Raw genomic sequence first — 12,890 nt, 5'->3', positions numbered from 1 at the left:
AACGCCGTTCCAGCCTTCCAGCCATGAAGCAACCATGATTTACGACCTCACAACAATGTGCCTGTGCACCAAACTGTCGAACTTTGGTCGCATTTCGTCGTCGTTAGTTGGAGCACAGTGTCTGAAGCATCCGATTACATTTCAGCAATGGCGGCGTCAGGAGTGTCGTGTTTCAAACATCCTACCGAACGCTGTCTCTACTCTACCAATCAATATGCATCGCTTCGGGTTTCACGGCGAGCATACACAGCCGACGAAGAGCATCTTGGGTGTGCTTAATTAAATTACTTTACGCCCCCCCCTCCACCCAGAATGCTCAAGTTCTTCCTCGTCCTCGTCCCAGAAGCAATTAAAAACGGTATTGAACGGTCTCGGCCTCACGGCCGCACACAGTTCGACGGGCATGCACTTCCTGCCGATCGAGAACGTGTTGCATGTCTGCAGCTGCACCTGTTCCAGCGCCCACCTTCCCGGGGAGTTGTTGGAATTGATGCCTATTTAACGTCTCTCCCGTACTGGCCAGCAGCCAGCCTGTGGTTGCTGCTGTTTTGATGAATTTATGAATTTATTTATATGATAATCAGGTATGAATATTTATTCCTTTATCCATTTTACGGCTCAGTTATGATTGTTATTGCCAGGATTCGGACTCCCGGACTGCTGATTCCGGGGTGGACTCCCGGGAGCCCGGACGTCAACATAATTCATCATCTTGCATTTCCAGTGTGCGCGCGTACGCACGGTTACGCTTGCGGTACAGCCAAACCCAAACGGGCCGAGCCAAGGGCCCCAAGTGCAAAAGGGTGCGGTAGTTTAAGGATATGTGTGGCATCTGTTTCTTGGAAGTGTTTGTGTGCACGCGGTTTGTTTTGGGGCACGCACGTGTCGCCACGCGGCCGTGTGGTACGGGAGGTGTAGGTGCTAGTAGCGAAGTGGCATAGAGGTCATAGAAGCGAGAGTCAAAAGATCCTGTCGCCCGGTGGCGTGATTGATGGTCGGCTCAGTAAATATCGGGCCCTGAAAGCAAACAAGGCATTTCCTTTGTGAGGTGAAGCGACACACACACACACGCACACACTACTGGACACTCACTCAATCTTGCGCATACACTGTGTGAAGCAAGAGGACAGCCCTGGTGCGTCCCGGTGGCAGCAGCACATTCCCACACGGCCACCGGGTAGAGATTAACGGAAACATGAAATATTTATATGGTTCGCTGGTCAGCGGAATATGCAGCCCATACGCTTTGTGTGCCGGGCCCCATTAGCGTCGCAGGCGGGAGAGCCACTGACTGGCCACACTTATCATGGCCGCTATTAACAATTTACACACGCGCGCGTCGCTCCCTGCCGGTTTTGCTGCTGACTCGGCGAACACCCCGGAACTGGTGCCGCAGCTTTGTAGCGTAAGCAGTGCCGTAACTTACCGATGGATTATCGTCTTAGCAAATCAGGGATGCACTGGACCGGCTTCATCTACCCCCTTCCCTGTCCCGCTCGTTCCTGCATTACTGCCCCTGCAGGGTCAGACATTGTGGTGCATCTTTGGAAGCATTGCGGTACTCTGGGGGTGGCCGATGGGATGGAGAATTTACAGTCGGCGTGCACTACCGGGAGCTTAAGATGTCGACCGGTGCTCAGCAGTGTCGAACAAATTGCAACAAAAGATTATCGGTGACAGGATCGCTGCGACAGGGTGGTGCTGGTGTACAGCAAACACAGAGAGAATGAGAGAGTAAGAGAGAGAACTATCAGGGATGGCAGTAATTGGCTGGATGCCGGTAGACCGAGAAGAATGATTGCACCTAATGAATATGAACCACTCGACGGGGGGTTGCGAGAGGTTGAGCGGACTGGGTGGTAGCAGGGATCCGAAGACAGATGGGCACTGGTTGTTCACTATTTTTTCGCCCTATCCCTATCCACATGCCCACAACGGTGTGAATAATCTTTCAACAAGCGGTTGTTGTTCTAGCTCGGATGCACCGGCACGGGAACAGGGGGCAGGAATTTAAGGATTAAACATGGTTTGCATAAATTACCGCTGGTTAACATTGTTTGGTGTTTGCTTTGTTTTATGGGTGAATGGAAAAGGATACAAACAAAAACACATAAACTGAAGAGTAAATTCAATAATGTGCAGCATTCAATTAGCGTGAAAAGAAGATTTAGTTTATTAATTTAAAACAACTGAATAGTCTGTGCATTATGGTACCGATAAGCAACTGGGTTGATAGTGAGAGTTTTCTTGCTGAGCCTTTTCCACTCCTTTCCACTAGAACCAAAGCGTCAGCCAGCGAAAAGCACCCCGGCATGATGTATGTTTCCTTCCTAATGAATTTCTATTGTGGTGGAAATTAGTTGCGTTTAAAATCTGCAAAAGAAAGCGAGCAAAAAGCGAGCTCCGTCTACTGATCAAACCAATTACCGGGCTGCTGGGACCGGTTGGGTGGGAAAGAGGAACACTACAATAAAAGGCCGAACGGCGCGAACAGTCCTGTGCGTTCCGTCGGGACGTCTGGTGAAGCGCCACCGTGGAGGAGGAAAAAAGGAATGCTGCAATCCCTTGACAATCCTCGTTTGATGCCGATTGCCAGGCTTTATGGTTTTATCTCCTTTTCCACATACTGCCCACGGAACGGTGGGCTAGCCGTGTGATGCTGCTCATCGGCCGTGGCACTGGCGCTCGATTTTGCATAGATAATTATCTTCTTTTATTAGACTCATTAAGGCATATAATTAAAATCTTTTGTCCGCTGCCGTTCCCAACTACTTTATGGCGATGGGAGCGTGGTTTTGCGTGCGTGTGCAATGCTAATGTATGTCGACATCATGCGCGAGGAGAAGTTGTGAGGGGTGGGGGGGGGGGGGGGGGGCTGGGATGGGAGAGTATAATCGGAGCTTATTTTTAGAACCACGGACTTTTTTCCTTCTTGTGCTCTGCAATATACTAACGTTATTTGTGCGCTTAGTAGATTGTCATTCCCGGTAGATGGTAGATGAAAGATGAATAAAGAATGGACCTATGAATGATGGTATGTGCAAAGCGCGTAATTGTTACTCAGGCAAAAGCGTCACAAAGGTTAGAAAATGGTGAGGCAGCTGCTGGGGACAATACGAACAATGGGTGCCGTATAGACATTCAGATAAGCTCTGAAGTTAGATCTAGAGCTTTGAGCATCATACGCTTGTGTGATTGCAAGGAACAGTAATGCTAAAAGATGCGTGTGTGAAGAATTTTTATTTTTGTTGGCGATCACGTGAGATAATTTCAAATATTAACATTCGTAGAATAGTAACATTGGGCAGATCTAAATGTTTGTACCTAACAGGTGAATGTACTTGGTATATTAAGCAATGAAAATATTGAGCTAGTTGCATCCTTTCAGCTTCTAAGCATTCTAAATATTCCAGTTGTGCTTAATGTCATCATTATTGTTGCTGTTGCTGATACCTTCTCCTACAAAAACGACTTCATCAACGTGATGTATGACATAGCTGAGCGTACGATCTGCAACGAAAAGTGCAAACGGTGTATTGCACAAGTCTTTAAACAGCATTCTATCCATGGATTTACCACCGAGAAGGTAGCCATCGACGTTTGAAAAAACGGTACGTCCACATTGCATCCATACTTTGCCCGTACCATCATCATCTGGACGAGGTGTCGGGTGTTACGATCGAACTGATACCACGGGAAACCGTAGGCCACTGTTTGGATGGCTTCACTCTGAAAAGAATGGAAAATAGAAATCGGCGCTGGCTCCAGTTGGTTGCAATTCTTAACTACAGTTCGTACCGATTCTCGCACAACCGTGCCACCGTACGAGTACATAAAAAGCAACATCAGCACTGTAAACGTGTACGGCATGTAGGTGAGCTTGTTGATTCCTTCGGCCTGCAGGCGGTAGTGAAAACAGTAAGTGAAAACAGGATACATTCGGCTTGCCGGTGAGTTCCGCACTCACTAGAAACATTGCCATGCTTATAACACATATCATGAACGCCGCACAGATGTGCACGATCAGAATCGTTGGGGTGAATGCGTGGCGTACTTCCGACACGACGTCAATAATCGTCTGATGGCGCTTGTTGATGCGCCTCAGCTCGAGATTGATGCGAAGCGTTTCAGCAGCGGAGCTTTTCAGCGTGTACTTGTCTACCGTTTCGGCGAGTGCTTCCAACTCCAGCCGGATCGCTTGAAACTGGCCATCCATGTAAAGGCAAACTCCACTGAACAATGCGTCAGTGCTCGTCATGGCCGTAATGGTAGGTACCGAAGCATAGTTGAGGAAAATTGTCGTCAGTACAAAGAGCGTGGGATCTTGTGAGTCGAAGGGTAGCCTGCAGTAACAAACAAAAAATAATGCGCATGGTAGGTGGTACTCTTGGTATTTTGACATCTTCTTACACAACTTTGAACGGTAAAAGCTTCACAAGAGGATACTGGCCCTGGAACCAGTTGTAAGCCATCATAAAGTATGGTATGATGCCATACAGTATCGCAGTTATGAAACTTGAATGGAAAAGAACTTTAGTTATCGTTTGATCTCGGGCCGTGATCCGATTCGTGTAGCCAGTTTCACGTGGATGTTCATCTGTTAGGCAGAAAAAGAAGAGGAAAACAATTGCATTACTGAATGTCCATTATTCAAACAAACATTTAGAAATAGAGCTGTTACAACGGTGCTAGCTCATATGGTGCAACGTTCGCTGTTACTTACTCTTAATTAAATGGACGACACTGTTTAGAGCGCTTTTAATTTTATGCTCGTTCCTAAGAAACCAGCACATACGCAATAAGCCAGAAAATCTGGCAACAGTTGGGCAAATGCTTTCGATCGTTTCGATCAGACTACCGTTCCGATACGCGTACAGGCAGTACCGAAACTCGCCCACTATGCAGATGGCAAGCGTGATCAGATTGACGGCGATGAGAACCTTCACATACCAGCGACGTGTAAGCCGATCCGGTGGCCAACAGCCGAAGATGAGCAGGATCTTACGCTGGAACTTGAACATGCCGCAGTCTTCAGGCGTTTGAGGGCGAGCGTCCGTAACTGGAGCAACGGTAATAATCATTGCTCACTGAAGGTTGGTTCACTTATGTGGGGTAAGCAATTGCATGAGTCTATTTTATGAGGCGATCTAGAAGAATGGACAGAGAATGTAATAACCATAAATAAATAAATTTATATGTAGAAATAATTCAAGTGTGCATTATTATAGCCTGTACAATTTGGTGAGAAAGCAAGCAGATGTAGAACAATCAATACTAATCGGCGTTAGTTTGGGGTTTTGGATTTTCAGCCCACTTGGGAGTAATGCCGTATCTTTATCCTTCCCATCCAGCAAATGACTTCAAGAGTATGCGATTATCAGTGCAGTTGTTTAATCAGCATGGTACAGGGCTTTGTGCTACACTTCTTTTCCCAAATATCTCTGCTGAATCAGCTTGCCCAGCAGTGATTGCAGGCGCACCACGGCAACCTTCTAACACGGTTCTGCAATGTTCGCGTCGATGATTTCCAAGCGTACCTAACGCAAATACGGTAACGCTTACTGGCAAGCTCCAAGGCGAAGTTCAAACCAGGAAACTGGTGCCCTAGCACGAAAGTTTCATGTTTTACTTACTTACGTCAACCCTCCGCACATAGCACCGCCGGGTTCTGGAGCAGAACTCTATCGTTGGGGAAATTTTTCCAGCAAATGGGGCTGAAACATCTCGGCAAGTTCAATATTTGTACAGCTGTGTGCAATGCTGGAAATGGTGGCCACCGATCCGTGGTTCTGTGGGTTTACGCTTTACGCTTGTTTAAAAAAAGTTACTGCAGCGAAGCTTCCGGTTGTTTGGTTCTATTTCCATTACAGCCGGTAGAAACTGGAAGGAATTGGCTATGTATCGATTAAAATTGTGACAGATTGAGCAGTTACGCGTGTTCGACTTTCTAGAGCCGTGATGTGAATGGCGCACAATTAAATTGCAGCAATGCAAGCGAAACAGTTTCGCAAGCATTCTATCAATCACCAGCATTCATCAATCAATTAGGTTTCTGCGCTTGAGCGGCGGGTGGATGCTGCACCATGAAGGTAGTAATTCCGGGCGAAAGATTAATGGCAGCTTAAGGAACATGGGGTAAATAGAACAAAAAACAAAACACAAAAATACACGCACAAGCTGACATTGTTCGGTGCACGGTAATTCGTTTGTTTAATGAGCGTTAGATTGATCGGTTTTGTTGTTGATTAGTGTGTGTGAGAGAGAGAGAGAGTGGGGAACAATTTCGCAGCAAGAGATGTTACATATTCATGAGCTCCAAATTTGCATTTGAAAGAACACCTGAAGCATGTGTGAGGATGAGTGCTGCTCGGGTGTGTCAAGATGGTGTGTTTAAGCACTAAAAAAAGCACTTCTATGGCCGTGATACATCATGCATGTGCTTTGCTTAATGACATCAGAATAAGGCTTTATAAAATATTGAAGATGAAATGTAAATTACAAGAAATTGGCTCGTTTTTTCTGTAGACTTGAGTGATGTTTAATGAGGATTGCATATAATTAGGAAGCCGTAGCAAAGGTACGCGTCTATCCTGCACGCCTGAAATTATGCAACATTTGATACATTACAGTACTAATATCAGTTTCTGACGAGTAGTATGAGTACGATCCGTAAGTAATTTCTCAACTTCCAGCAAATCTGCTAACCAGCTGCATATAAAGCGACTCATTTGCTCCCTACCACGTGCGAGCTGCGTTCGATGTAAGCTGCAGAGCAAGCATGCGATTTTGCATCACAAAATTCACCGCACGCGAGTAGCGTCTTCCCGCATCGGGCCTGAAGTTAGTGCCGGTGGATGGAATGAAGCTGGATGTTGATTAATTTATTTCCCGGATTCCTCGTGCCCTCGTGCTGGGCTCATAATTAATCAAAGGCAATCCGATTTTAATCATGCGACACGAACCCAACGGCAGCGGGCAACTCGCTTGCTCGTGTGTGTGGCGGATGAGTGTGCACGCGCAAGAGAAAGCACATTTCGCCGGAAGGACACTGGCGATGTTATTTTATTACCCAAGAGAGTGCTCACAGTGTGCCCACGGTCAATACCGACGAGGTCCGGTTACATGGCAGTGCCCCCGTGCCAGAATGGCTGCGAAAGGACCGGATTGGTGTTCTTGGTGGACTGAAAGCGGCGAGAAAGCAGTCTTGAAGGTTGGTTGGCGATGAGCCTTAGTCGTTTGGATTCAGTATTCAGTACGGGCAATGGGTCTGCTGGTTTGGTTCGGATAATTGAAACTGGACAACCGGTAGTAAAAACTCATTTCGCCACACAGCCGCACACACACATTAAAGATGCTGAAAGATGCTCCTACACTGCAAATGATAAAAATGGAACACAGCTTCGAGCCGTCCAGCCCCAAACGGAACAGTGTTTTTGTGCCGTTGATATTCAATTTCCAACTACTTGGGAGTAGCGTTTTCTTGTGTCATCTGAGAGAGGGGGAGAGCAAAGATAGATGTTTTCCACAGTCCGGTTTCGAAGGAGGTGTTTTTTGGGTTTCTGTTTCGGCTGTAGGTCGTCGTACCACGTGGAGCGATTGTGTATGGTTTTTGTGGTATAGTATTTTCTTTTGCTTTCGATTCTAGGCTTTTCTTCCAAGCAGTTTCTGCGATCTGGGAGTGGTGCGAGCAGTTGTAGAGGCATGATTTTATGTTATGCTCTGTTCGATTGAACTACATTCATCTTCAATGACCCACTCTGTGATTACTGCTTCATCAACTGTTCAGGTCGGGCGCTTTTTGCACCGTGTGCCGTGACACCCGGCATATGGTGACACCAGGCTTTCCGCGAAGCTTAAGCACACGCTGTTTGTCGGTTAAATATATGCACATTTATTTGCCACGCCAAGCGGGCAAAGCTTTTACCGTGGCGAATGCCACGACCGTGGTGCGCGATCGTGAAGCCAAACTGGGGTTGGGGTGCCAGGACCTTCGGATGGTCGGGTGAGTCGTTGCCTCGTTTCGTGGCATCGACACCGTTCGCCACCGTATCATTATTTTCGCATCTCATCGAACCACCAACAGCTCGAGGAAGCGAGAGGTTATCGACGTTATGGAGAGGGGTTTTGGCGAGACTAGAAAGTCATACGAAGGGTATGGAATAACATTCTAATGGTCCTCCCCGGCCCGCTTTCCGGTTCGATCTTAACGAGTTGTGGGAGCAGGCTCTCTTGCACCGCCCCGGAAGGATGCCTTGCCTTACGAGATGTAACCAGGGCGGCAAATGGAAATGGTGGTGTGCTCCGTTAATCTCCACCACCTCCAGTGCTGCAGCAGGTTCGTCCAAGCGATGCTGCGTGTTGCTTCGATGCAAAAAGAAGTGATTCGTAATGGTGAATGAATGGCTGAAGATTTCTGGCACGTTGCGCAGCGTCTACCGCAACAAAGAACAGGACACTTTTCGCACCATTTGCAGACGGGGCGCGAAGGAAAGCGTATTTTATTGTAGAGTCAGAAGATGAAGGCAAACCAGCCCGCCAGCTCGGTGGGCAAACGTGCAAGAGCGATGATTTTATTTCCTTTCCTCGTGTTTTTCTTTCTTCCCTATTGCTCGCCCAACTGAAGGTGAAAGTTGTTGGACTTGTGTGGAAAGAGGTGTGAGCTAGCTCCGAAAGCTTTGCCAAAAGCTGGTGACGCGTGTAGTAGATATATGATTCTCATTAGCGTTCATAAGAATGCACGGTGTGGTGTGGTGGTCTGTCTTCCCCCAGTCTATCGCCACCGTATCGGGCGGTGGTTGGTGACGGAAACGGTTTAGCTTTTTCATTCCGCGACCATCGAACACAACTTTGGCCATTTGAGAGGTTTTGCTGCTTGGTTTGGGTGCTGAAACTTTCCTTGATTAATGCGTCGAAGAAATGAAAGATGTTGCTTGATTCCACGAACCGGTGACCAGAAGGTGATGAAATTGATGTGTATAGTTTTTCTAACGCTGTTTTCGATGCAGAATCATTTCGTATGGTGGAAGTAGGCTGCAGATGGGATGAAGGGGGCGTTTTATCGCACGGATGGTTTGGGCCGTTTTTCCACGCAGTTGATTGCCTTTATTCGGGAAATTGTTGGTGTTGAAGTATGTTACCCGAATTGACTTAAAAATTAAATCTTTATCAACACTATTAAAAAAAAAACGCCTGCAAGTTTGCTATCCGCATTACAAAATCTCTTTATATTGCTTCCACGTCGTAACGTCCGGGAGTAAAGATGCTGCTAACGTAGTAACCTCAATTTGATTTGCTCGAAAATATGCTTTGTGTAGGTAAGATTGGACGTTTAAAACCAATCACAACCAGAACAACAAATGGAAATTACTTGTTTCTGGTGTAAGTAGTGTTTTCTAGCCCTTGCCCATTCTTCCGAATAATTGATCCTGACCACTCGATGCACCGCGAAAACTAACAAGTCTCGCACCAATTTCGATTCCACTTTACAAACCGCAACCATAGTTGTGGGCCGCATTAGGATGGCCGGGTGTTTATTTTATAGCCCCACTTCAAAGCAGTAAAATGTTCCCGCTGCAAATTAGGTTTTCTTTGAGCGATGAAAAGCGAACGAACGAGATGTGGTAGGATAGTGTAGGAATAAGCTAACTGAGAGATTTCTTCACCACTTTATACCAGATGGCAGGAAAATCCCTTCGAACGATTGGGGTCGATGGGAGGGCCGGTTGGACGGTGCGCGATCGGAACTGAGCGGAACTCAATTTTCTAGCTGAACTGATTCAATTGCTGAGGTAATCTGGTTAAGTAGTGGCACCATATGTAGCGGTGAATGTTTTCCCATAAACAGGGGCAGGTGCGTTTTGCGTACAGACGATCAGGACGAAGTGAACGGAGGAGGAGCTTTTTTCCATGTGGTTGTGTTAAATGGACAACCGCAACAGAAAGGCTTCCGGAGCGGGGTACTCCGGTTCGTACTTGTCGAGCAGCCTTCTTGGTATGCGGCTTGGTGCCTTCCTTTGTCGGGGCTTTGTGCACAATAACCGCAAGCGAAAATACTAGCATGCAAAACGCCTCTTCACTGCAGGCTTTGGGAAAAGAATGGGGTTAAGTAGTTTTGTAAGTTGAACGAAAAATTTAACAAGGGTAATGTAGAGGAGTGTTCTTAAGAGGTATATTCTTATGCCTCGAACAAGCATGCAGCAGGGTATACTATGCTGTTCCGTGTGTTTATACTATTGGCATTTAGCGTACTTGTAGGGGAACCCTTTCTTACAGATGGACGTCCTTGTGAGCGATGGTAGCTCTAGATGAAAGCACTGAATGAAACAGGGAATGGGTGCCATTCAGTTTCTAGCAATTAACATCTTTTATTAGACTCATTAAGAATGGCATAATTAACTTTCCACTGTGCCACGCGAGCAGTGGGTGCACGCTGTCGTCTCCAGTGTGTATGTGTGTGTGTGGCGTTTCACTAAAGGTCGCATGTGCATTCTGTGCTGCAGCACGTCATTGTGAAGTCGTAAAATGTGCACTAACGTACACTTCGATACGCTGAAAGTGTTGGTAGCAGGCTGATAGCATCAATGCCAAGGTGTGCCACTACCGGTAACCTACTTATGGCATAGATTTTTCAATTCTTCCTAAGCGACGAATACGATACGGTGAATGTAGTAATGATGAAACATCAAACCACAAACGTTGCCAAGCGAAGTTACAAAAAGGACTTCATCAGTGTGATGTACGATGAAGCTGTACGAACGATCTGTAATGAAAAGAGAAGTAGTGTAATTCGCGGTAGCCGTTTGTGCATCATCCCGGTTCACATGACGCACCGCCGAAAAGCTTGCCATCGAGGTTTCGAAGAAAGGCACATCAACGTTCGATCCGTACTGCGCCCTAATCATCATCATTTGTATAAGATGGCGAGTGTTGCGGTCGTACCGGTACCACGGGAAATCGTACGCTACCGTCTGCACGGCTTCACTCTGGGAAAAGGGAATTAGGAAACGCTCGATGGTAAACGATTGCTGCTCGCAAGCTAGGCCTTTTGCACCACCGTACCGAATCGCGGATGATTGTGCCGCTGTACGAGTAGAGAAACAGTAACGTCAGCTCGGCAAACGCGTACGGCAGGTAGGTGAGCTTGTAGATTCCTTCCACCTGTATTGGAACGGGAGCAGGACCGTTTGCAAAGAACTTCAATGCGACTTCAATCACGCCAAAACTGCGCTTACCACAAGCATGGCGATGCACACGATGCACATGATGATCGCGGTGGCCGTGTAGACGAGCAGCACATTCGGCGTAAAGGCGGACCGCACCTCCGACACAAGGTCAATGATTGCCTGATGGCGCTTACTGATGCGTCTCAGCTCGAGATTGATGCGATGCGTTTCAGCTGCGGAGCTTTTCAGCGTGTTCCTGTCCACCGTTTCGGCGAGTGCTTCCACCTCCAGCCGGATCGCTTGAAACTGACCGTAAATGTAGAGGCAAACTCCACTGAAGAGTGCATCGCTGCCCGACTGCGAGGTTATGGTGGGTGCCGAGGCGTAGTTCAGGAATAGTGTGGTTACGACAAAGGGAAAAAGGTTCTGGGAATCAAAGGGCAAGCTACAACAGATGTGGGAATGTTTGAAAAATGGTTGCAAGAATAGGACTCCACAAGTAACTTACGCCAACTTAAACGGCAGAAGCTTGACGAGCGGCCTCTGTCCCTGGACCCAATTGTAGATCATGATAAAAAAGGGTGTAACTCCGTAGAGACATGCGGCAAAAAACATCATCAGAAATAGGTAGAAGGTAAACTGTTGCCCCAGCGTTGTCAGCTGTTTGGTGATGGTGTGCTCCCGCGGATGCTCGTCTGAATTTGGAAACGCAGCATTAGCTCCCTGGTCTTTGGATGACGCTTTCTAATCTGTTGCTCCAGTTGCATATGTGCAGGCGTGACAGTCAGCTTACCTTGCAGCGTCTTGCTGATGTTGTTCAGCACGCGGTGGATTTTCTCCTCATTAGCAAGATAAAACACCATCCGTAGAAAGCCCGATATTCGCGCCACCGTTGGGCAGATGCTTTCGATCGATTCGCTCAGGTCGCCCTCCTGGTAAGCGTACAGCCCGTGCAGAAACTCACCCACCATGCAGATGGCAAGCGTTGCCAGATTGATGGCAATCAGCACCTTCACATACCACGGGCGCACCAACCGATCCGCTGGCCAGACTCCAAAGATGAGCAGGATCTTTCGCTGCAGCTTGAAGATGTCCCAGTGTGGCGTAGTTTCCGCGTCCCGTGGATTAGAAGCTGCAGCACCAAACGACACCATGGCGAATGCAAATGTGTCTGATCCACCGGAACTCGTCCATTTTATAAGGGATGAGCGTCCCTAGCAACGGTTGAGGAATGGTTAGGCCAAAACATTACCGAGTGTGTGAAAAAGTGCCATTTTTGCAATTTGCCTAACTTGATTGACAGTTCAAGAGAATTCCGATTAATCGAAGCGTGTGGTTAAGCTGTTCGCAGGGAAGAGGGTTTCACGGACCCAGAAAGTCGTGGGAAAAGGGATCATAAAGAGCAAAGCGCACGCCGAGTGGCGTGTGCGGGACTGATAAACAGTTTGGTGAAGAAGCCTGTCTAAAACCCTGTTTGAAAATCTGCTGTAATAATAACTAACACGTTAGCGCGTTGCGTCTGTTCACCAAACCACATTAAGAATCAGGCTCTGCTGCTGCTCCCACACTGCACACCGTCTTCCCCGTACGCGCAGCCTAATGACGGGAAGCAATTTAATTGATTTGAGCTCTTTACAGTGAAACCACAAAACTGCTGACTAATAAATGCGAACGCTTTTAACAGCTCTGGTTTGGCAGGGCTGGTGCGGGTTCCGGGAGCGCCACCAG

General features: G+C 47.4%; 1 protein-coding gene and 1 pseudogene across 1 annotated transcript; both read right to left on the bottom strand.

Annotated features, from left to right (window-relative positions):
- Positions 1–3,459: 3,459 nt before the first annotated feature.
- On the bottom strand, positions 3,460–4,331 carry LOC1273322 (odorant receptor 22c). The gene is given in 4 exon segments (XM_061651320.1): positions 3,460–3,510; positions 3,577–3,729; positions 3,799–3,909; positions 3,911–4,331. Coding segments are annotated over 4 exon segments (663 nt in total). The 5' UTR covers positions 4,259–4,331.
- A 6,292-nt stretch (positions 4,332–10,623) lies between these two features.
- On the bottom strand, positions 10,624–12,305 carry LOC1273323 (odorant receptor 22c; annotated as a pseudogene).
- Between the last annotated feature and the right edge of the window lie 585 nt (positions 12,306–12,890).

The sequence above is a fragment of the Anopheles gambiae genome, chromosome 2, assembly GCF_943734735.2.
Source record: "Anopheles gambiae chromosome 2, idAnoGambNW_F1_1, whole genome shotgun sequence".
Taxonomy (NCBI): domain Eukaryota; kingdom Metazoa; phylum Arthropoda; class Insecta; order Diptera; family Culicidae; genus Anopheles; species Anopheles gambiae.
Note: the sequence above shows the minus strand (reverse complement) of the source record. Positions and strands in the feature narration are given on the sequence as shown.